A 26,349-nucleotide genomic window follows, 5' to 3' on the forward strand; every position below is an offset into this window, starting at 1 on the left:
CAAGCCTCCATAGCGCATAGGGGGCGCTCCAACACCATGAACTACACAACTCAAATCTCTCTCTTTCCCTCTCTCTCTCTCAACCACATATTTGCTTCATTTAACTCTCAGATAGAATAACTTCCAGTCATTCTTATTTTTTGGGCAATTTCTTATAAAGAAAAACAACAAAATTATAGTTGCTTTGTTGGCAGATTTGGCACACCATTGCCTCTGTTTACGGACTCTGTGAAGGTGATATGTGCCTCCCTGCCTCACCCCCGAACATGGAGCTCTCCTAACAGACACACAGGATAAAGAGTCATTATGAATTTATATCTCACTGCACTCAGCGATACGGAGCCAGGTCAGACGACCAGGCCGGCTGACCTGGCTTCTCTCTCAGTGGCACTTCCAGCGGTGCCCGGCCCGCACCGCAACGCTTCCCTTGCAGAGAAACACATCTCTCCAGCCGCTAGGCACGATGACTTCCACATGTTCCTAGCTTAGACGAAGAATCGCAACAACAAAATAACAGTGTATCTTTTTCTCCAAACAAAGAAGTCAATATGTTGTGCCTAAAACGTGTAGAGATCCTTACTGTTGGCTCTCATTTTCTTTCACACTCTTCAACAACACATTCAAAACGTCAGTCCATTAAAATAGTAAGTTCATTCGGATTTTCGGAATTGTGATTTGTTGTAAGCATTACAGTTGGCTATACTAAAAAACTGAACCAATGCATTGCTGTACAAATCAGTTGGATACATACACGTATTAGGGCACATGTGTAGCCAATTGCTTTCAGACATTTTCATGTGTAGCCTATATGGGCCAGCTAGAGCTCACTTTCTGACAATCTCTGCTCTAAGTTATTCATTTCTTTGATCAAGATTCAGAGACAGTATCGTGGCTATAACCAGTGTTGCTTTTCCCAACTCTGTAAAAGGTCAGCTGGCCCTTGAGGATGCCGTTTGTGATAACTGTTTCTTGCATCAACTCATATCTATCACGTTGTGTTTGCAAACAAGTATAAGGGTGTTCTATGGATATGATATGATTACATTTGGATGTTGATTCAACATTCCACATTTTTAAACAGGAGTGGAATGTCATGTATGGCACTAATGCACAGCCCAGTATAGTTCATCACTTCACACACACACACACACACACACACACACACACACACACACACACACACACACACACACACACACACACACACACACACACACACACACACACTCACTCACTCACTCACTTCCCAGCATTACCTAATACATAATCATTACAGTCTACACTTAGTATACCAAACATTAGGAACACCTTCCTAATATGGAGTTGCACCCCCATCCCCTTTTGCTCTCAGAACAGCCTCAATTTGTTGGGTCATGGACTCTACAAGGTGTCGAAAGTGTTCCACAGGGATGCTGGCTCATGTTGACTCCAATGCTATCCACAGTTGTCTCAAGTTGACTGGATGTCCTTTGGGTGGTGGACCATTCTTGATACACACAGGAAACAGTTGAGTGTGAAAAACTCAGCAGTGTTGCAGTTCCGGTGCGCTTGGCACCTACTACCATACAGTGGTGGAAAAAGTACACAATTGTTATACTTCAGTAAAAGTAAAGATACCTTAATAGAAAATTACTGAAGTTTAATTTTTTATTTATTTATTTCACCTTTATTTAACCAGGTAGGCTAGTTGAGAACAAGTTCTCATTTACAACTGCGGCCTGGCCAAGATAAAGCAAAGCAGTGCGACACAAACAACAACACAGAGTTACACATGAAATAAACAAACATGCAGTCAATAATACAATAGAAAAGGTCTATATACAGTGAGTGCAAATGAGGTAGGATAAGGGAGGTAAGGGAATAAATAGGCCATAGTGGCGAAATAATTACAATATAGCAATTAAACACTGGAGTGATAGATCTGCAGAAGACGAGTTTGCAAGTAGAGATACTGGGGTGCAAAGGAGCAAAATAAATAACAGTATGGGGGATGAGGTACTTGGATAGGCTATTTACAGATGGGCTATGTACAGGAGCTGTCACGTCCTGAACCCTTGTAAGAGGTCATTTTCCATAGTAGAGTGGTCAGGGCGTGACAGGGGTGTGTTTTGGGTGGTTTTGGTTTTCTGTTTCTATGTGGGTTTTTTCTAGATTTCTATGTTTTTGTTTTCTATGTTTTGGCCAGGTATGGTTTCCAATCAGAGGCAGCTGTCTATCGTTGTCTCTGATTGGAAGCCATACTTAGGCAGCCTGTTATTCAGGTGTGGGAAGTTGTTTTCCGTTTTGTATGTGTTACCTGACGGAACTGTTGGTAGTCGTTTTGTTGTTTTTGTTAAGTGTTTCATTAATAAAGTAAATATGAGCACTCTACACGCTGCGCCTTGGACCCCTTTAGACGACCCCTGTTACAGAACTACCCACCATGACTGGATCAAGCGGCATGCCCGGGCTGAAATGGACACCTGGTCACATATGGAGTGGATGGAGAGGAGGAACTGGACTTGGGGCCAGGTAATCGATAGATATCGGAGCCTACCTGGGAAAAACGAGAGGCAGCCCCCACATTTTTTTTTGGGGGGGGCACACGGGTAGTTTGGCTGGGCCAGGGGTGAGGCCTGAGTCAACTACCCGTGCTTTTTGTGGTAAGCATGTGCCTGCCTCTCGCACTCTCTCTCCAGTGCGCCTCCATAACCCAGTACGGCCGGTGCCTGCTTTGAGCACTCGGTCCTCAGAGCGTCTCCCCAGTCCGGTGAGACCTGTTCCTGCTCCACGTACAAAGCCTCCAGTGATAATCGATGGTCCGACGCCTGTAGAGATGATCCATGGCACTAAGCCTCTAGTGATGATCCATGGCCCGGAGCCTGTAGGGGTATTCCATGGCACGAAGCCTGAAGAGGTAATCCATGACCCGGAACCTGAAGAAATAATCCTTGGCAAAAAGCCTGGAGGGATTATAAATGGTCCGGAGCCTGTAGAGATAAACCATGGCACGAAGCCTGTAAGAATAATCCATGGCCCGGCACCTGTAGAGATAATCCATGGTAAGAAGCCTCCAGTGATGATCCTTGGCGCGGAACCTGTAGAGATGATCCATGGCATGGAGCCAGCAGCAACGGTCATTAGTCCAGAACCTATTATGACGCCTCCCAGTCCGGAGCCTCCGGCGACGCTTTTCCGTCCGGAGCCTCCAGCGACGCTCTTCAGTCCGGAGCCTCCAGCGACGCTCTTCAGTCCGGAGCCTCCAGCGACGCTCTTCAGTCCGGAGCCTCCAGCGACGCTCTTCAGTCCGGAGCATCCAGCGACGCTCTTCAGTCCAGCGGAGGTGGGATGATGGGTGATGCTGGACGGGTGGGCAGGTGTGGGCAACGATCGGTTGAAGAGCATGCATTTAGTTTTACTTGCATTTAAGAGCAGTTGGAGGCCATGGAAGCTCGTCTGGAGGTTAGTTAACACAGTGTCCAAAGAAGGGCCAGAAGTATACAAAATGGTGTCGTCTGCGTAGAGGTGGATCAGAGAATCACCAGCAGCAAGAGCGACATCATTGATGTATACAGAGAAAAGAGTCGGCCCGAGAATTGAACCCTGTGGCACCCCCATAGAGACTGCCAGAGGTCCGGACAACAGGCCCTCCGATTTGACACACTGAACTCTGTCTGAGAAGTAGTTGGTGAACCAGGCGAGGCAGTCATTTGAGAAACCAAGGCTGTCGAGTCTGCTGATAAGAATCTGGTGATTGACAGAGTCGAAATCCTTGGCCAGGTCGATGAATACAGCTGCACAGTATTGTCTCTTATCGATGGTGGTTATGATATCATTTAGGACCTTGAGCGTGGCTGAGGTTCACCCATGACCAGCTCAGAAACCAGATTGCGTAGTGGAGAAGGTGCGGTGTGATTCAAAATGGTCGGTTATCTGTTTGTTGACTTGGCTTTCGAAGACTTTAGAAAGGCAGGGTAGGATAGATATAGGTCTGTAGCAGTTTGGGTCTAGAGTGTCTCCCCCTTTGAAGAGGGGGTTGACTGCGGCAGCTTTCCAATCTTTGGGGATCTCAGATGATACGAAAGAGAGGTTGAACAGGCTAGTAATAGGGGTTGCAACAATTTCGTTGGATAATTTTAGAGAGGTTCCAGATTGTCTAGCCCGGCTGATTTGTAGGGGTCCAGATTTTGCAGCACTTTCAGAACATCAGCTATCTGGATTTGGGGGAAAGAGAAATGGGGGAGGCTTGGGCAAGTTGCTGTGGGGGGTGCAGGGATGTTGACCGGGGTAGGGGTAGCCAGGTGGAAAGCGTGGCCAGCCGTAGAAAATGCTTATTGAAATAAATGTGAAAGTCACCTAGTAAAATTCTACTTGAGTAAAAGTCTAAAAGTATTTGGTCTTCAATATACTTAAATATAAAAAGAAAATGTAATTGATAAAATATACTTAAGAATCAAAAGTATGAGTCATTTCAAATTCCTTATATTAAGCAAACCAGACAGAACCTTCTTGTTTTTTTTACATTTACGGATAGCCAGGGGCATGTTCCAACACTTGACATAATTTACAAATAAAGCATGTGTTTAGTGAGTCCGCCAGATCAGAGGCAGTAGGGAAGACCAGGTATGTTCTCTTGATAGGATTGTGAATTGGACCATTTGACCTGTCCTGCTAAGCGTTCAAAATGTAACAAGTACTTTTGGGTGTCAGGGAAAATGTAAGGACTAAAAAGTACATAATTTTGTTTAGGAATGTAGTGAAGTAAAAGTAGGCCAAAATATAAATAGTAGAGTAAAGTACAGATACCCCAAAAAACTACTTAAGTAGTACTTTCAACTATTTTTACTGAAGTACTTTACACCTCTGCTACCATACCATGTTCAAAGGCACTTACATATACTGCTCAAAAAAATAAAGGGAACACTTAAACAACACATCCTAGATCTGAATGAAAGAAATAATCTTATTAAATACTTTTTTCTTTACATAGTTGAATGTGCTGACAACAAAATCACACAAAAATAATCAATGGAAATCCAATTTATCAACCCATGGAGGTCTGGATTTGGAGTCACACTCAAAATTAAAGTGGAAAACCACACTACAGGCTGATCCAACTTTGATGTAATGTCCTTAAAACAAGTCAAAATGAGGCTCAGTAGTGTGTGTGGCCTCCACGTGCCTGTATGACCTCCCTACAACGCCTGGGCATGCTCCTGATGAGGTGGCGGATGGTCTCCTGAGGGATCTCCTCCCAGACCTGGACTAAAGCATCCGCCAACTCCTGGACAGTCTGTGGTGCAACGTGGCGTTGGTGGATGGAGCGAGACATGATGTCCCAGATGTGCTCAATTGGATTCAGGTCTGGGGAACGGGCGGGCCAGTCCATAGCATCAATGCCTTCCTCTTGCAGGAACTGCTGACACACTCCAGCCACATGAGGACTAGCATTGTCTTGCATTAGGAGGAACCCAGGGCCAACCGCAGCAGCATATGGTCTCACAAGGGGTCTGAGGATCTCATCTCAGTACCTAATGGCAGTCAGGCTACCTCTGGCAAGCACATGGAGGGCTGTGCGGCCCCCCAAAGAAATGCCACCCCACACCATGACTGACCCACCGCCAAACCGGTCATGCTGGAGGATGTTGCAGGCAGCAGAATGTTCTCCACGGCGTCTCCAGACTCTGTCACGTGCTCAGTGTGAACCTGCTTTAATCTGTGAAGAGCACAGGGCGCCAGTGGTGAATTTGCCAATCTTGGTGTTCTCTGGCAAATGCCAAACGTCCTGCACGGTGTTGGGCTGTAAGCACAACCCCCACCTGTGGACGTCGGGCCCTCATACCACCCTCATGGAGCCTGTTTCTGACCGTTTGTGCAGACACATGCACATTTGTGGCCTGCTGGAGGTCATTTTGCAGGGCTCTGGCAGTGCTCCTCCTGCTCCTCCTTGCACAAAGGCGGAGGTAGCGGTCCTGCTGCTGGGTTGTTGCCCTCCTACGGCCTCCTCCACGTCTCCTGATGTACTGGTCTGTCTCCTGGTAGCGCCTCCATGCTCTGGACACTACGCTGACAGACACAGCAAACCTTCTTGCCACAGCTCGCATTGATGTGCCATCCTGGATGAGCTGCACTACCTGAGCCACTTGTGTGGGTTGTAGACTCCGTCTCATGCTACCACTAGAGTGAAAGCACCGCCAGCATTCAAAAGTGACCAAAACATCAGCCAGGAAGCATAGGAACTGAGAAGTGGTCTGTGGTCACCACCTGCAGAACCACTCCTTCATTGGGGGTGTCTTGCTAATTGCCTATAATTTCCACCTGTTGTCTATTCCATTTGCACAACAGCATGTGAAATGTATTGTCAATCAGTGTTGCTTCCTAAGTGGACAGTTTGATTTCACAGAAGTGTGATTGACTTGGAGTTACATTGTGTTGTTTAAGTGTTCCCTTTATTTTTTTGAGCAGTGTATTTTGTCTTGCCCATTCAGCCTCTGAATGGCACACATACACGATCCATGTCTCAATTGTCTCATGGGTTAAAAATCCTTCTTTAATAACCTGTCTCCTCCCCTTCATCTACACTGAATGAAGTAGATTTAACAAGTGACATCAATAAAGGATCATAGCTTTCATCTGGATTCACCTGGTCCATCTGTCATGGAAAGAGAAAGTGTTCTTAATGTTTTGTATACTCAGTGTATACTGTAGCAGTGTTTCCCAAACTGTGGGGCGCGGTCAGAACGGGGCCCGGAGTTAAAATAAATAATACACGTTTTTATTTTATTTAAGGAACTCAATCGGACTTTCAACTTACTCTGGACAGTTGTAATAGTACAATGCATAAGGTGCCATTTCAAAATTGAGTAGTGCATCAGCAGTTTTCCTCTTGTCATGTCAGTCATTGCAGACCTTAGAGAGCTATTTATAACTTTTCAGAAATGTCCAGATCAACTAGCCTATGTAAGCTAATGTTTTTGAGCTAGGTGTTTTAGTGATTTTGTTGTAATGTTTGAGTTACTCAGATATCACACCGGACACACATAAGACATGGAAAAAGTGTACAATTGCAGGAAATAACCTTTAAAACTGCAAAATCGTCTCTCCAACCCATGGCAAAGTGTGTAGAATTGCAGGGAATGAGCTTTAAAACTGAAGAAAAAAATCCATGCCATGGCAAAATGTAGGCCTATGGAATTAGAGGATATAAGCTTTATTAAACCTGAAAAATTACAGATGTTCCCCAATGATGGGGCCTAAGTGAAAAAGTTTGTGAACCCCTGGTCTATAGTAATAATTTGGAAATGTAATTCATGAATTGTATAGCCCAATAACCAACTGGGGATCAGGATGATAACATTTATTGACTGCCAACAAGAAAAGATTGCATACTGCAAAATAAAGGAAACACCAACATAAAGTGTCTTTGTAGGGCGTTGGGCCACCACGAGCCAGACAGCTTCAATATGCCTTGGCATAGATTCTACAAGTGTCTGGAACTCTTTTGGATGGATGCAAAACCATTCTTCCATGAGAAATTCCAGAATTTGTTTTTGTTTTTTATGGTGATGGAAAATGCTGTCTCAGGCACCGCTCCAGAATCTCTTGAGATCTGGTGACTGACACACAGAAACACACACACGCACCCTTTAAACCCCCAATGCTCCTTTGAGACCCCACTTTCAAAGTCACTGAGCTCTCTTCTAGCCATGGTAGCCAAAATAATGGGCAACTGGGCATTTTCATACATGACCCTAAGAATGATGGAATGTTAATTGCTTATGTAACTCAGGAACCACACCGGTGTGGAAGCAGCTGCTTTCACTATACTTTGTACCCCTCATTTACTCGTGTTTCCTTTATTTTGTCAGTTACCTGTAGCCTACTTCCACTGAGAAGCAAGCATCCACAAGGGGGCATTCAAATGTTTTTGGTTTCAACTGGAGGCTTTTTGGTCAATAATTGACCCCAAACTGTTTTTCCAGACCCGTTTTAGTGTCTGAACCCAGCATCAGTCAAAATTACAGTTTCAATAGCCTATAATACTGTAAACCCATAGAAATGAATAGGAATAAGCTATCTATGGATGTGCCATGTGAGACTTCTAAACAGCAGCTTAGGAGAGCCCTCTAAGTTCCAAAGAGATTGCACTACTTAGGCTATATGAAGACAAACACATTGTTATATAGAGCTATACGAAAGGTCAGTGATATATAAGGTCATATGGATATTTGTGTTGCCTCTGGGCAGAATATGTCAATCTGTCCATTTGAATCAACGCGCAAATCTCCCTTTGACATCAATGAAGGCATAAATCTGCACATTTTGAATTAGGATAGGCCATCTCAATCACCACAGAAATGTGAAGATACACACCCTGTTGGAATCGATATTGCCGTCGTAAAACGTCATGTCAGAGGTGCAATCTGCAGTTGCTACATCCATTCTTGGAAAGGAATGATATGTAGTTGCCTACCCATTGATTATTGAAGAATATAACTTAGAAATTCCTCATTAGCTTAGTTCAACTGTCGCACCCCAACAGAAACAAACATATACGTTAGTTTTACTCCAATGTTTGTTAACAAAGTACATTTAAACAGATACTACATAACTTAAAAACATGGTTTAAACTATAATTTTGATATCATGGTTGGTCAGTCCTTGCATCCATAGCTCTGTCTATGAATTTGAGAGTTGTAACATTTCTTCGACCCCGTCCCTCAGATTTTTACCGATACAGGGGCGGGGACCTCTCTGTTAAGTTTTTTGTAAGGTAATTCGTAGATAGACTAACAAAACTCGTCTAATCTTAGGCTGTTTCAATCAGCAATGTAACTTCACTTTCAGACATTCAAACACATGGCTTTTACGTAAGATTAGGCATAGTTTACTCTCTAGAGCATATTCAGTGGTCATTGCATGGTACAGGGTTATCTGTCCCCTCGAGCGCTGTCTAGCTTGCTGAAACGCGCCCTTGCTACTGTAGGGGCTTTCTCATCGTTTCACACAGTGGTCCGCACCCAAAAGGTGCAGCCCATTCCATTCCACTCCCATTCAAACACAAATATCCTTATCTTAGTATTCTAACAACATGAAAATGACTTGTGCATACGTCACATTTAGCCTAAAAGGTTGGTCCAGATGACCTCAGAGTACACAATGAATGAGTCAAATAGAGATTTCAATAACTGAACTTCAATTTACAAGGGAACCTGCTAAAAACGAATATAGTCCTGATGCAAAATCGACCTCAAAACGTCAAAGAATTACATTTTCATATCAGCCAACATTGATGTTCTACAAATAGCCCAGGATTTTACAAAAATACCATGTTTTTAATCCAACCCCTATAGGCTGAAAGTAAAGTCGCTTGTGTTGATTTGTGTTGATGAGTGTTGCTGAGCAACCTGCATTTGCACAAACAGTGGAGGTGACACAGTGACTTAATTGTTTGTTCAAACTCGGGGGGGAGTCATACTTGTTCTGGGTATTTGCCATCGTCCTGCTGGTCCCTTTTTCTTCTTTTCAATTTCTCTGAGTTAGGCTATGACAGGGCCCTGAAAGAGAAAATGTTGCAATATGCATTGTTCTTCACTTTGAAAAGGTACTTTGTTATCTTTAGCCGCAGGTTTATAAAAATTGGCCTACAATCGAAAACGGAAATCATATCTTAAACCGCTCATAAAATAATTTGTCCACAAATTACAGGTCTTGACACCCTTAAGGTAAACCCTTTGCAGATGCCTTTTAGACTTATGAGACCAACTATTCTGCTGGCTAAGGCTATGTGGAACAAGAAGCTCTCAGTATCAGTGCAGAATTAGACGTTCATCCACGTTCTCCAAACGGCAAATTCCGATGTTACTCTAAACGTCAAATTCCCGAAGTGTTTTTGTTGCTCCTGATGCTCTGTATTGTTCCATTTCTCCAAATGTCAAATTTCGAGGTTAAGGTTATGTTTAGTCACTCATTCCGAATGGTTAAGGTGACATGAGTGTGCCATCTTGCACAGGTTGATTTTGTCTATCCCCTGCAGACGCGTTCATAACACCTAGGTTAAAATAACAAAACCAAATGTGAAACAACTATATTAATATGGGGAGAGGTCAAAACACATATGAAACATTCATGGACATTTAGCAAGCTTGCTGATTTTAGCTAATTTGTCATGGGAGATAAACTTTGGGTTATTTTACCTTGGCAACCAACTTAAAGATACATTTTGGCCACCAACTGGACCGGAGTGTGGACCTCATTCATCTTATTTTAACTAGGCAAGTCAGTTAAGAACAAATTCTTATTTTCAATGACAGCCTAGGAACAGTGAGTTAACTGCCTTGTTCGGGGGCAGAACAACAGATTTTTACCTCTGGGATTTGATCTTGCAACCTTTCAGTTACTAGTCCAATGCTCTAAACACTAGGCTACCTGCCGCCCCTTTCAATCACCCACTTGGGTATATGCTCGTAAAAACCAATGAGTAGATGTGAGAGGGGGGACTTGGAGCGTGTCAAGTGTCTAAAATAAAACTAAGTTCTATTCCAAGTTCGATTTTAGCACCTGACTACAAAGACACCCGTTGACACGCACAAGCAGTTTGGATTAAATGATTGAATAACATGTATGTGTACATTTATTTTGCAACGCTCGCACACACAACTTGGGCAGTCTGGTCAGCATGTAAGGGTTAAGGTTTGGGTTAAAACCAAAAATAACAAACCAGTGTCCACAACTAGGAGTGCAACGAGCTATCACAGTCTCATGTCAGATTTTGACATTCATCCATGTTTCTCAAACATCAAATTCCAAATGTCGAAGTGTTTGGCTTCTTCTCTGAATCGTTCAAGGGTTAAGTTTAGGCATTAACTCTGAATTCTTAAGGTTAGGCATTAACTCTGAATGACTACGGTAAGGGTTTGTGATAGGCTTTAAACAAAAATAACTGTCTATTGCTGGATTCAAATATGCAATCAGAGGCAGATGCTTGCACCCATCCGCCATGCCTACTTGAAGGTAACAGCACTCACTGTTGACCCTAGTGTCTGGTTTGCATTTCATCTCACAATGTCCTTTAAACATGGATGGACATCGAATACTGAGTTGTATCATGGGTAACCTGCCTGGGAATCGATCATGCAACCTTCTGAACCAGAGTCATGGGATAGCACCCTTCCACCACCCCTGCCCACTTGATGTAATGGTACTCATTGCTACCCCTAGTGGCTAGTTTTGAAGGCATTTCCCAACGTATAACGCAAACATCTAGCAACCCAAAGGTTGCCAGTTCGAATCTCATCACAGACAACTTTAACATTTTCGCTAATTAGCAACTTTTCAACTACTTACTACTTTTTATCTACTTTGCAACTACTTAGTCTGTTAGCTAACCCTACCCCTAACCTTAACCCTTTTAGCTAACCCTTCACCTAACCCTAAACTTAACCCTTTAATCTAACTCCTAAACAACCTTAACTTTAACCCTAACCCCTAGCCTAGCTAACATTAGCCAGCGAGCTAATGTTAGCCACCTAGCTAGAATGCTTAACATATCATAGATTTAGCAAATTCATAACATATAGTATGTTTTGAAAATTCGTAACATATAATAGGAATTGCTATTCCTAACATATCATAAGAAATGGGTGAAGGACATCCACAAATTAAAACATACCATATAAAATGTAACATATACCAAATGGGGTGTCTGATTTATGTACAGAATAATACGAAATGCTTTGAGACCAGGTTGCCTCAGAATATGGATATTCTTCCAATTTCGACTTCAATCTATTCAACACAATCATTCATTGATTCATTCATTGATTCATACATGGATAATTAATTAATGTAGGCCTATCATGCTTTTATCATAACATGCAAGTTTAGAACCCAGTAAACAAGTGATTAATTTATGTAAACTGTTGTTTGTCTAAAATAAATTAGACAATAAATTCCAAGTGAAACAAATGGGTGATCTTATCCATTTTAATTAAAATGTTAGATATTTTAAATCAATGTGGCAACTACTTAACATATGACTTAGATATGCACATTAACTGTATAAATAACTTAATAGCTCGCAACTTCAAATTGTAAATGTTCATTGAACCTCGGAATAGGCCTAACGTAGGCTATAAAGTTTAAGGACATACTGTATATGATTAAATAGGCAAGTGCAAAATATTATCCGGCATGGTTTTCAAACCCAGGGTCACATGTTGCTCCAAACGTTTTAGCAATTGTTATTGGAACTTTCCGGTTCGTGGTGTTCAGATGATTTTTTTTCGTTTCTTCTTTTTTCCACTTCATCCGCCGGTTCTGGAACCAGATTTTAATATGTCTCTCCGTCAGGTTGAGTGTGGTGGCCAGTTCATATCTGCGAGGCCTGGAGATATACTTGTTAAAGAGGAATTCCTTCTCCAGCTCCAATAACTGAGCCCGGCTGTACGCGGTGCGGCTCCGCTTGTGTTGGTCTGGGTTCTCAGAATGACCACCTTCAAAAAAGACTATACAAGGTTACAAGGAGTGTAGCTATTTTTCTCTGTTAATTTATCTCGATTTTTATGCATTTTTACTCTTATACTATAACCCTATTTATTCTAGGTTAGGCCTAGTTTTGATGCCTTGTGAAACCTTTGCTCTGCTCCCTCATCTCTCATTTAATTTCACCTGTCAGACACTAAATCGATTCAAAACACAAGTGTAAGCATATTAAAAAATCAATAGAGATCAATTTCACAATTATGACATGCAAATGAAAAATATTGTAATAATGCAGTAGCCCCAAAGTAGCCTGCTCACCTGATTGATACGAGTGAACTCTGGAGCTCCTCATCCAGGAGAAAGGTAAGTGTCCCAGGGACTCTCCCTCCACTACTGGGCTGTCTCCTGGATGGTAGTCGTCCGGTACACGACCCTGGCCTGTCAGGTATTCCTGGTCCTGGGTCTGTGTCTGAACAGGGCTCGAGTACTGATAGGGAGATAGATCGTAGGGCAGTAAAGTCCCCTTACTCTGGTGTTCGGCAGAGGCACACGCGGGAATGGGGATCCGTACCTGCTCGGTGTCACAGCTGTAGCGGCAGGAGGGTGGGTTGTAGTCATACTCCTCCGGTGACGGCAGTTGGAAGCGCCCACCATCATAAATACCCAAGGTATCCATTATTGAGCAAATTTTCCCAGCGATAATGTTTAGGACGTTTATGTACGTCCCTGCAATATATCCTTCAAGTGAGGCCACAACCTGGAGTGCGTTTATGAGTGCATACCTGATCCAAGTCACGTGACTGACACTAAACGAATAACTGGGCTATCGGCCAGATTTACCAAGGTTTGCGCTGATGCAAAATGTAACCTGTTATTTCCAGAGGGGAATGAATCACAAACAAAAAGTCCCAACATGAAACTTACAGCCATGTTAACTTACGTTTTTTTTTGTTTTTTTTACCTGAAACACGAAACCTTTTTTCTAACTTTTAGCCTATTTGTTTGGTAAAAGGTGCACATTTTTAACAACTACAAAATGTTATACCTAAATCCGACATGTTATACCTAAATCCGACATTGATATTTACTAAATGGAATAATATATTCACATCATAAAAATTACTTCGACAAGGACAGATTCTTGGAGGCCAATATGTAGTCTTACAGAACCGTATTCAATTGCATAAATTCACTATGACTTGTTGCATGAAATGTAGGGCTAATTCATCCACCTTTCGTAATCAAAGGGGTGTTTAATTTATTTCCTTTGTAAATACTGTATGTAAAGCTGTCATTCACCATGACTGGTTTAGCTGATAAAATAACACCAGCGACATTTATGGAAAAACTGGGAACATATGTAAGTACACTCTTAAAAATAAAGTTGCAAGTTGGAACCAAATAAGGTTATTGAGAGTGATAGGGGAACCATTTTAGGATCTCTGAAGAACCATAAATGGGATGTCTCTTCTAAGAACTATACAACAATCCCAACCCAGGAATGTTTTGGACCTCCAAACACCGTTATTTAATAGCCCTGCTTTAGGGTTTTAGGCCTTGTTTGCATATTCCCCTGGGTGCCTTACAAGAGAATATTTGAGTTACAAGTACAGTGTGACAGACACATGAGTGTTGAATTCATTCAGGACTTTCAGTAAGTGAGATGTTGCCATGTTAAATTAAGGTGAGAAAAAAAAAAGTTAAGCTCCGAGGTGATCATGTTGCCATGAAAATTAAGTTCTTCATTAGAATACATATTTCATAAGGCTTTATTTTGATGGAACTAGTTTTACCTAAACACAGTGGGCTGAATCTCAGTTCACAGGACATATCAGTTCTGCAAGTCGCATTATGCTCTCTTGTAATGCGATGTCTGTAATTCCTATTTGGATCCAGCCAGAGTGGGGACATCCAGCGTTTGGAATGTTTATTCACCCGCAACCTGCTTCTTAATAATTGCCAGGGTTGATAAAACTGAGCCATGAGACTACCTTGAAAATATAAACTGGAGCAACCATTTCAGTAGCGGGTGCAATAAATCCATGTAACAGATGGGAATAGTTTAAAAAATAATAATGTTATTTATATTTCAGTAGCATAAGATTAAGTAAACAATCAATGTGCATGCAAAAACAAAGATATTGAAACAAAGAATTCTAAAAATCAACCTGCAATAGAGCATGCTGGGAAATACAGGTAACTGCCAAAATAAAGGAAACACCAACATAAAGTGTCTTAATAGGGCGTTGGGCCACCACGAGCCAGAACAGCTTCACTGCACCTTGGCATAGATTCTACAAGTGTCTGGAACTCTATCGGAAGGATCCGACATCATTCTTCCATGTGGAATTCCATAATTTGGTGTTTTGTTCAGCCAGGTCACGTCCATCCATGTCTGAGAATGTCGGGAGAGGGCGTGGAAACTGGCCACTAGGGGCAACAGTGAGCGCTGTTATCTTCAAGTAAGTTTTGGTTTTGCTAGGGAGTTGACAGGGATGGCGATAGCCATAAGCGTTCCAAAGTTTGAGTCCAGTGATAGAAATGTGTTTTTTTTTTTTTTTTTAAGTGTAAAGTCTATCCCAAACCTTAACCATTCAGAGTTAATGCCTAACCTTAACCTTAAACACTTTGAATATTGATGTTTGAGAAACATGGATGAACGTCTAATTCTGACGTGAGACTGTGAAAGCTGGTAGGTTTTGTTGATGATGGTGGAAAAATCTGTTTCAGGCACGCTCCAAAATCTCCTATAAGTGTTCAATTGGGTTGAGAGCTGATGACTGAGACAGCCATGGCATATGATTTACATCGTTTTAATTCTCATCAAACCATTCAGTGACCACTCATGCCCTGTGGATGGGGGCATTGTCATCAGATAGGGGCATAGCCATGGTAGCCAAAATAATGGCCTGCTCAGCATTTTTATACATGACCCTAAGCATGATGAGATATTAATTGTTTAATTGACTTAGGATCCACACCTATGTAGAAGCACCTGCTTTCATTATACTTTGTATCCGTTATTTACTCAAGTGATTGCATTATTTTGGCAGTTACCTGTATGGTAATGATGGGTGCGATTTTGGTTCAACTCTGGTTATTAACACCAACACTGGGGTTATTTTACACCACTATGTGTTAATTTAACTCTTTACTGAAAAATTAAGTTAACACTGGCCAATTTGCTGTGTGCTATGAAAGGGACACATCTACAGGCTTCCATATATTTCAAGAACCTTTTAGAATTCATAAGAACCTTAGATGCCATGTCAAAAAACCCCACACTTAACTCAAAGGTTCTTTATCAGTCAAGGAAAAACCATTGAAGAACTTTTACTTTTTTCAGTGTAGGGCAGTGATTAGTAATTATGTCACACACACACACACACACACACACACACACACACACACACACACACACACACACACACACACACACACACACACACACACACACACACACACACACACACACACACACACACACACAAAGAAATGTGCCATTATGATCATAATACAACTGAATATAACAATTGGCCTATAACATCTCTATTCTGCTGGTATAGTTATTCATAAGTCTCTTGAGCTAAAGTACATCACTCTGCATCAAAATAAGGTGTTATCATTATTATGTTGCAGTGGTCTGCAATTTGGGCTTTCTGAAATGTATTTAATCGATATCATCATATTCAGTTCATTGTCCTCTGTTTTGGAGAGCTATATTAATTAATTCAGCCACTAAATGATAAGAGGCAACTCTAATCCAACAAATGAATGGACACTTTAGAAAAGGCATATTATGAAGAGCATGGTAAAAATTACTGGCACATATTGTGTGGTGACCGGGATACCACTAGACTAAGTCACCAATGACAGCATTGATGGGACACGTGTCCAGAATGCACAGTTTCATCACCATTTAAAACAAGCAAGCTCCTCACCGGACACTCCTGGCCCCTATAGGCTACGCAGGGCAGGATGATTCGTGGTCACTCGAAGGCCTTGGACTCAGAAGAGAGGGTTGTCACATTTATCGAGTGCCAGAATTGTACTTCAAATCAAAAATCCAAATCAATTCGAAGTTTACTTGCAGATTGATGACCAAAGCACAGGTTTCCACGGGCAAAGAGAAAACGGTTTATCACGGTTTATGATTTAGGCCAATATGCCATTTTTTTCAAGTCATGCCACAGGAATTTACACAACTGTTTCATGCTATTCCTTTTCTTTGACTGTAGCCAATAACTTGACTGGCCTACACGACTGTGATGGTGTTTTTGAGAGTTTCGTTTGTCTCCCCAGATAGTCTTGCCATGGCCTGAAGGTATAATAAACATGAGCTTTAGGCTATTATAGTGGACTGACAGTTCGAGGTCAGGGCCGTCGGTCTGAAAAGGGGGAGACTTTCCCAAAACTGCAGTTCCTTTGTTAATCCGTTTTAATGGGCCGGTGGTCTTTCACTCTCACACCTGCAAGGGGTGAACTCTAATTCGATTAATAGGAACTTCAATATATATTCATTAGGTGGCTTTCCCTCAATAATATATGATCACCAGCGGGATGTGAAAAGAGACCATTTATTCCTGGTCTGAATGGACCTGCGTGGGACCAAAACTTCACCTGCTTCCCCTCTCAATTAGGAATGTATCCCAAACGTCGACTCAAACGAGTTAAATTAACCGTTAGATAATTTCCTATCGCCTTTCCTACGTAATCCTTCCATTTACAGCGTGCCCCCTCAATTTACCATAAACTGAAAGGTTCAAATAGTGCTTAATGAAACAGTGACCAAATCGTTCACTCGCCCTCCGAGGAACCCTGTAGCTGTCTCTTCAAAGCCCTCAGAGTCTGCAGCCGTCGGGGGTCCACTGCTAAATGCGAGTCCCAGGACAATCTAACCTGTCAAAGCCTTTGCCCAGTTCTATGTATCCTTGTTCTGTGGTTTCGAAGGAATTGCAGCATAATCAGCCAACGTGGGACTGAAACAGCAATTAAACTCCGTTTGGACAAGCAACATAACATGGACGATAGAGGCCTAGCTAGTTTAAGATGAATGCACTAACTCTACGTCGCTCTGGATAAGACTGTCTCTTAAATGACAAAAATGTAAATGTAAATGTCTGTTATCCCGGGGCTTAACCGGAAAGGGCGTTGTGGGCAGGACCAATTATAGGCCTAGTACTTTATATAGCTACTGTTCAAATAAAGGCCAGATATCAATAATAACGTAATAATAATGGTGGTGTTAATAATAATAATAATAATAACAATTAACAATAATTAATAACGAATGTAGGTCTACTTAAATGGAAATATAACAAACATATTTATTTAGGCTTTTGTTCAATTTCAGATGACCAATTTTAAATTATATTAGGCTTAAGCCTGCCTATGCATTTGAGTCTGAGTTGAAATAGGTCAGTTTAGGTTACATGTTAGTTTTCTCTAATGCTTTATATCATAATTTGACATTTTTAAAATGTGTCTTATATTTTTATAATGGGAGGGGGTTGATGAGAATCTGTGTGTGTGTGAGTGAGTGAGTGAGTGAGTGGAGAGAGAGAGAGAGAGAGAGAGAGAGAGAGAGAGAGAGAGAGAGAGTTGTTAAGTATAGACAACAAGTGAACTCTCATTAAGTGCCAGTATAGTTCATTAACAGTAAATGAACTCTTTATTAACAGTAAATGAACACATGGTTAACCCGAGTAGGAGCACCCCCCTGTGGGATGGACACTGCATACCTTAGTCGAAGGAACATACTGACATTTTTAAGAATTTTAAACCACCTATTCTTGATCTTCTTAAAATGAGTATAGATTACACCGAGTGTACAAAACAGTTCTTGACACAAACCGGTGCACCTGGCACCTACTACCATACCCGTTCAAAGGCACTTAAATGTTTTGTCTTTCCCATTCACCCTCTGAATGGCACACATACACAATCCATATCTCAATTGTCTCAAGGGTTAAAAATCCTTCTTTAACCTGGCTCCTCCCCTTCATCTACACTGATTGAAGCGGATTTAACAAGTGACATCAATAAGGGATCATAGCGTTCACCTGGATTCACCTGGTCAGTCTATGAGATGGAAAGAGCAGGTGTTCATAATGTTTTGTAAACTCAGTGTACATAGTAGAGGGTTTCCCAACTGGCAGCCCGCGGGTAGTTTTATTTGTCACCCCAAGTTTTCTGAGCAACGAAATAGAATATAAAGACTAAAAATAACAGGAAATCAGCTCCAATCGATTTTAATTTTGGAAATCTGTTCCCAAGTATTCCCACGCTTAATAGAGAGACGTGATCACATACAAATGTAAGCAATGGTTGTGTTTTAATCAAACATTCTGTTTGCGTTTCTTGCGGTCAATTTGCAATCTACACATTTGTAATTATGTTCCCACGACCATCCATCCACTGAAGAAAAGTAATCAGCCCGCGACTGAATAGTTGATGATCCCTGTACTAGACTATCTTCCACAGGGAGTAAATTAAGGTTAACGTGAATGGGAATCTGATACTGTTCTTCATAGCGTCCCTGGTCACCTGCGTGTGATGACGTCCAATATGCTCTTTGAAATGGTCTCAAGATAAAATGTGTGTAATTATTATATTAAATTAACATTTTTGTCAAAATACAGACTAAACATCGATTTCTTGACAAATATATCAAACACAAAAGCTCTACAAATATGCTATGACGATGGCCTGTAAGGACTGCATCAAAGATCCACCATGCCAACCCTTAAAATAAAAATGTTTTGTCTGAGATACAACTCACCAATGTTTTATTAGAATAAATACAAATATACATATTATATACACATAATAGTCTACTATGTACATACAATTTCACGTGGAAAAATAAGAAATCAAACAGAGTGGATCCACGGCCATCATATTTACACTGATAAGAATGATATCAAACATTGTATGACAACCACTGAGGATGTACAACTTTGACGTTGGTTTGAACCCTGAAGGATTTAACGTCACTTATTTTATTTTTTTATGTTTCAACAAATAAAACATGTATTCACAGTTAACATAAAATGAACGTACAAATAGGCCTACATCATTTAACCAGGGAAAACCAAGGACATTTCCAATACTTCTTCTCAGACTGAAAGTAGTATCTCATGGCCCGGAAGTCGTCTGGTGTTGCAGAATTCGTGAAGAACCATGGTAGACTAAGTGCCAGTAGTGTAATGGAAGTCTGTGCAGTGGCAGTCTGAGATAGCCTCAGATTGGGGAGATATGTTTCTCCTCTGACGCTGATGCAGGGGATAGAGATTCCTCGTCCTCAGACCTCGGGTAATCCATGTGACCGCTTGCGCACTTACAACCGTTGTGCGCGCTCCTCTGTGTGCCCTTGCCCTCCTTCTTGTGTTTCACCCTCCGGTTCTGGAACCAGATTTTCACCTGTTTCTCCGAGAGGTTTAGATAAGTTGCTATTTCAATTCTTCTGAGCCTGGAAAGATACATGTTGGAGGAGAACTCCCTCTCCAGTTCCAGAAGTTGTGTGCTGGTGAAAGCCGTGCGCATTCTCTTGCCATTCTGGATGTGACTGCTCTCAGAGGCGCCTGATGGAGACAGGACAACAATTTAGTCAACCATTATAGTTCTATTCCAAATTTCTAACACCGCAGTACATGTTTTATGCAATATATTGCATTGGTTTTACTGTGCGTAATTGGATAGACTAACGAACTAACAAACATTATGTAGTCGTTCAATTAAAATATGTCGCTCTAACTTCAAAGGTTGAATTGACAGGTTGTTGTATTGCAGATACAGGTGGTCAGAGAGCACATAGTCTTACCTATGGAGAGACAGTGGTAACTCATGGTGGTCTGTGACGCTGTACATGGGCTTGTAGACAGGCGTGCAGACAGGGCGTGCAGACGGGTGCGCAAGTGGCGGAGACTGTTGGTGGTGTGATATCCTCTGACAATATTGGGGCTCCGCTCTCGGGAACTGACTCTTCAGCATCGAAATGCCGCTGCGGGGAGAGTGGAGGTGGGACGTGACGCAAAGCGGGCAGACGCAGAAAGTGCCGCTTTTCCTGGAGGGGCACACTGGCGCGGTGACCGTCATCATGGTGGGTGAGTGCATGCTGATGGGGAAGAGGAAGTCTTGTCGGGGATGCTCGTTAAGAGGTATGGGTCGCACCGTGTCCTTGATAATCAAAGAGTCGACATAAAATGACCTAGACATGGCTGCAGAACGATACGCGGTCAGTATTGATCCTTGCACAAGATGTTGGCTGTTTTGTCATCTGAAGCCCTCGGGATCTCGGAAGGTGCTTATGTTTGATAGTTAAACAAAAGGGACCCCGGAGAGGGCTGGCCCTAGCGTCACCCACGTGCGCACCCGGCTCAGTATGCTCTCCTGCAAAACCACGTGATGCCTCAGAGAACTTCCAATCAAAATCTCCACATTCGCTAATTTTACCACAAATGAAAAGCCATGTTAATAACAAGTCACACAAAAACATAACGTGATTGAGCAAAGTTAGTTAGCAAAGTAATATTTCTCTAGTATCATCAGCTGCCTTGGTGACGCGTGGGTGACCCATTTCGCTACACTCCCAATAACATCTGCTAATCATGTGTATGCGATAAAATACATGTTGATTTGATTTGAATAGTGCGCACATCTTCTGCAATGTTTCCCCCCCAAAAAATGGCTGTAGGGCCTACACCTGTTCATGCTCGATTAAAATGTGAACTTGACCGATAGGCTACATCTATTCATATACTAGTAGGTCTATAGATAAAACTGATTTACAAACATCTGCAGTAGCCTATTGGAGTTGAAAAGCCCCAACCACCATATCAACCTCTATCATCATATCAATCGACAGCCTCTAAATATAGCTCTCAGCAAACTGAGATACAAAAAAAACCCGCATTATCTTCTAGGATGTGAGCAGTTGCCTTGGGGCTATGGATGAAATTTCCAAACGAATTATAATTCTGGTACTGTATAACCACAGACTTGATCGTCCATAACAATGAGCTCTCTTTTAGCAGGGATCCAAACCATCTTAAAGCCTCTAGTATCGGTTATTCGTTTTGTTACAAAATTCCCATTATTGAGCAAATTATGCTTAGATATTTACTGTATAATTAACATAATTGTATTGCCTAAGCCTTGTATGTGGTGACAATAAGCGTACGTCTACTTTATATGTGAAAGTTTATTTGTGGAAATGCTATTTAAGGTTGTAAATCTCGTGACTACGCGGACTAATAATTGCAGTATAATCATACACTGCATGCGTCCTTTTGGTAAAGATTTCGGGTCCAACGTTTAAGAATTATGGATGCCTGCCGTCTGGGTGGTGCCTATATGAAAGTTATTAGGATTCAATTAGAAAGTGTTTGTTATGGTGGGTTTCTGCCGGGTAAACAGGCAGCTATTTCAGAAATATGTTAATCCCTTATCTTGTGACAATAATTATCGAGTTTGATCTCCAGGCGGGTGAGTCACCAGTGGGTTTAACTTCTACTTTCATCTGCGGACAAACGCCTCGAACCTCCAGACAGAGCGCAGGAAGGCGAGCCGCGCGCGCCCTTTGTGAGTTTTCATGGCGCAAACATTACAGGCGCAAACATCCATTAAGCCTTTTGATAAAACAAAGGATAAGTAGGCCTACAAGCTACAAGAGTTCAGTTTAAGGATTGCAATATTGAGGTCAAACTGGACTGACTATAAACAGCACCACGTTGGCTACACATTTTCCAATGGAACTATATCTCCAAGATCATACACTTATATTTTTGTGGGGTTTATAACTGTTTTGTTCTACGTGTAAATTAGCTTTATAGGGGAAGGGAACATTGTCAATTCGTTGTCTGTGTTTTTCTGCTAATTTGGGGGAGCAACCAGTGGGTGACCAGTGCTGATACGAATTGAATTGGCATCTTTAAACGAATTAGAATATGACTTTAAGATGGAATAAATGACAGAAAACAAACACGTCTGTCACGCAGACTGTAATTGCTATAATAAAGTGAACACAGCGTATGACACGAGAGGCGCTCTGGGTTGTTATGGTACGGAGAACGGTTTCAAATGAGAGAGTGAGAGTGATAGATATATATAGAGAGAGAATAAAGAAAGAAAGATAGACAGAAAGAGATTAAAGAAAGATAAGAAAGAAAGAGAGAGAGAGAGAGAGAGAGAGAGAGAGAGAACAAACCAGCCGGAATGATGTGTGGCGCGCGCCCTCATCACACCATTTTAGCTCCAATATTATTTTTCCAGAATTCTGCAAGATAAAATGTCATTGTCTGTTAAGTAATCCCACAAATGAGATCCTTTATGAGTCTATAATGAGCTCTAATTGCCACGACTAGTCGAGCCACGTGGAAGGGTTTAGCAGGCATTAAGCCGTTAGGTACAGAGCACAGGCTGTTACCTAGCCATTACTTTCATAATTCAAGGAGAAAATTAGTCCATTTAAGGGAAAAATCCTTTGATTCTTTTTATTCTGCTCGGGGTGACAGGACTACCTACAGCTTTGTCCGCTTCAGTTAAAAAGCGGGTGCAACAAATGGGACCGTTACCAAATTGCCCGCTTAAAAACGTCAGAGTGAAAAGAATGTCAGAAATCCACAAAGCTCCAAGAGCCCCACTGCAATGAGTTCCCTCTCCCATGTTGTGAGGAAACTATATACATAATCCAGCAGCAGTTATTGCAGACAGCCCCATTCAAGTCATGTTGATGTGGCAATTAATCATGTACCCATTCATTATAATGAATATCAAATGAGTATTAATAAATCACACTTCAGGAATTAATTTACACTGCTTAGTCCTACACAGATTAGCTGTTGATATTTTCCTCTCAGTGGGAAGATAAACCACGTATTTGCGTGTCTGTGGAGTGGACACAGCGCTTTGAGTTTCTCAGGGACAAAAACACACACGTTAAAGTGCAGTGCCGAGGCAGTCCCCTCTCATTCGCAGTCTTATACCGTGAAGAAGTCCATTAATGTTTTGTTGAACAAGCGTCATTAACTTGTATTAACGCCTTTTTACAAAAGTTGCATTGTTACACAGGGCCGGCTTGCGGCCCATCTTGGCCAATACAGTGGGTGATTTCCCCCTTTATTAGTAACCAGGCAACAGATCCTGAATAGCAACACTCGGGTCCTCAATATAGTTTTCAATGGCGATGGGAAAATGAACAATGATCCTGCGGACAACATAATGGCGCGCAGTGACTTTTCATTAACAATTACCTCGTAAATGTGAATAGCAGCTGCAGTGGCTACTCTCGATCTCATGGGTTTCAGAGAAAAGAGAGAGTGAGCAAAAGAGCCAGTAGCAGGAAATTCAATATGATTCTGCAGGAGTCCGGTCGCACTGAATGTGGAATCTAATTTATATCTCAATTAATAATTCGATTTCTATGCAAAAATGAGTTATACAAAATTACACAGATAGCGTGACAACCAAGATTAAATAAAAACTTTTCTTTTAGCGCATCAGACCATCCATCAGTTTATGCCATGAGAGAGAATTTGGGATATTTTTTTGTGCACAGAACATTGGATAAACGTTATTAGACCTAAATGTGGAGCAAAACCAGGGAGAACAACTGCCCCCTAGCATTTAAGCGATGGGAGGTCAAGGCCGACCGCGGTACTGCAGGCAATATTTATTATTACATATATTTTTTACTGGGCAACTGAAGGCATTGTTAGCAGAAAACAGGATCCCCCATTATAGTGAATAGAAAAAGTGTAATCTTCGTGGTCAATCTTCAGGTGAATAAAACAGTGTTTCGAGGACAATCATGGTAGCCTAACAATAATTGCTTCCAATATGTAATGAACATGATGGGAGACAGAGAGCTGATTTCAAGCGCAGGGCGCAGCAGGTGTTTGTAAAGGACCACAGGAGGCGGCAGGTAGCTGGGTCCAGGGGTAGGTAGAAGGTCATAAACAGGGGGTCCAAAAAGGCAACAGTACAGGCAGGGAAAAGGCAGGTAACGTCGTCCAGGATATCAGGCAATAGGTTGATAACGATAGGCTAAAGTACAGGAAAGGAATAGGCAAAAGGCGTCGTTAGTGAGGCAGACAAAAACTATCATACACGGGAGGTTTAAATTACGGGAAAACCAGAGCTCCGAATAGAAGTGTGACACAAACAAAACCACCACCACCCAATGATGGGGTGCAAAGAACTGAACTAAATGTGTGTGTGATAAAGACATACAAGTGTGTGAACAGGTGATCAGAATTCAGGTGATTGGGATCTGGAGAGTGAGCTGCGTTCAGGGGATCTACGTGTTTGAGAGTGAGTTGGAAGCAGACGTTACACAATACACCAGAGGGGTAGCCTACACTTTTCAAGTAGCTAGATGTACTGGGCAAAAACGGGTGGAATCAATGTTTTTTCCATGTAATTTTATCAAACAAATTAAATGCGATGACGTTGAATCAACTTGGAAAACTGATTGGATTTTTAAAAGTCATGAAGGGAATTTGGTATTTTTTTCACCCAACTGTTAACATACAGTTGAAGTCGGAGGTTTACATACATTTAGGTTGGAGTCATTAAAACTCGTTTTTCAACCACTCCACAAATGTCTTGTTACAAACTATAGTTTTGGCAAGTCGGTTAGGACATCTACTTTGTGCAAGACACAAGTAATTTTTCCAACAATTGTTTGCAGACAGATTATTTCACTTATAATTCACTGTATCACAATTCCAGTGGGTCAGAAGTTTACATACACTAAATTGACTGTGACTTTAAACAGCTTGGAAAATTCCAGAAAATGATGTCATGGCTTTAGAAGCTTCTGATAGACTAATTGACATCATTTGAGTCAATTGGAGGTGTACCTGTGGATGTATTTCAAGGCCTACCTTCAAACACAGTGCCTCTTTGCTTGACATCATGGGAAAATCAAAAGAAATCAGCCAAGACCTCAGAAAGAAAACGGTAGACCTCCACAAGTCTGGTTCATCCTTGGGAGCAATTTCCAAACACCTGAAGGTACCACGTTCATCTGTACAAACAATAGTACGCAAGTATAAACACCATGGGACCACGCAGCCGTCACACCGCTCAAGAAGGAGATGTGTTCTGTCTCCTAGAGATGAACGTACTTTGGTGCAAAAATTGCAAATCAATCCCAGAACAACAGCAAAGGACCTTGTGAAGATGCTGGAGGAAACAGGTGAAAAAGTATCTATATCCACAGTAAAACGAGTCCTATATCGACATAACCTGAAAGGCTGCTCAGCAAGGAAGAAGCCACTGCTCCAAAACCACCATAAAAAAGCCAGACTACGGTTTGCAACTGCACATGTGGACAAAGATCGTACTTTTTGGAGAAATGTCCTCTCGTTTCATGAAACAAAAATAGAACTGTTTGGCCATAATAACCATCATTATGTTTGGAGGAAAAGGGGGAGGCTTGCAAGCCGAAGAACACCATCCCAACCGTGAACCACAGGGGTGGCAGCATCACGTTGTGGGGGTGCTTTGCTGCAGGAGGGTCTGATGCACTTCACAAAATAGATGGCTTCATGAGGAAGGAATATTATGTGGATATATTGAAGCAACATCTCAAGACATCAGTCAGGAAGTTAAAGCTTGGTCGCAAACGGGTCTTCCAAATGGATAATGACCCCAAGCATACTTCCAAATTGTGGCAAAATGGCTTAAGGACAACAAAGTCAAGGTATTAGAGTGGCCATCACAAAGACCTAAGATAGGGAATTTTTACTAGGGTTAAATGTCAGGAATGGTGAAAAACGGAATTTAAATGTATTTGGCCAAAGTGTATGCAAACTTCTGACTTCAACTGTATATCCAATGACATGGTGGCATGTTTGTTAATTTCAAGTTCAATTCACATTA

At 41.8% G+C, this 26,349-nt stretch overlaps 1 protein-coding gene and 1 pseudogene across 1 annotated transcript; both read right to left on the bottom strand.

Moving 5' to 3' along the window:
- Positions 1-11,950: 11,950 nt before the first annotated feature.
- Positions 11,951-13,244, bottom strand: LOC106584088 (pancreas/duodenum homeobox protein 1-like; annotated as a pseudogene).
- Positions 13,245-18,094: 4,850 nt separating this feature from the next.
- On the bottom strand, positions 18,095-20,773 carry LOC106584086 (GS homeobox 2). Its single transcript, XM_014168924.2, is given in 3 exon segments — positions 18,095-20,045; positions 20,285-20,303; positions 20,305-20,773. Coding segments are annotated over 3 exon segments (735 nt in total). The 5' UTR covers positions 20,680-20,773; the 3' UTR covers positions 18,095-19,704.
- Positions 20,774-26,349: the final 5,576 nt, after the last annotated feature.

The sequence above is a fragment of the Salmo salar genome, chromosome ssa23 (assembly GCF_905237065.1).
Source record: "Salmo salar chromosome ssa23, Ssal_v3.1, whole genome shotgun sequence".
Classification (NCBI taxonomy): Eukaryota; Metazoa; Chordata; class Actinopteri; order Salmoniformes; family Salmonidae; genus Salmo; species Salmo salar.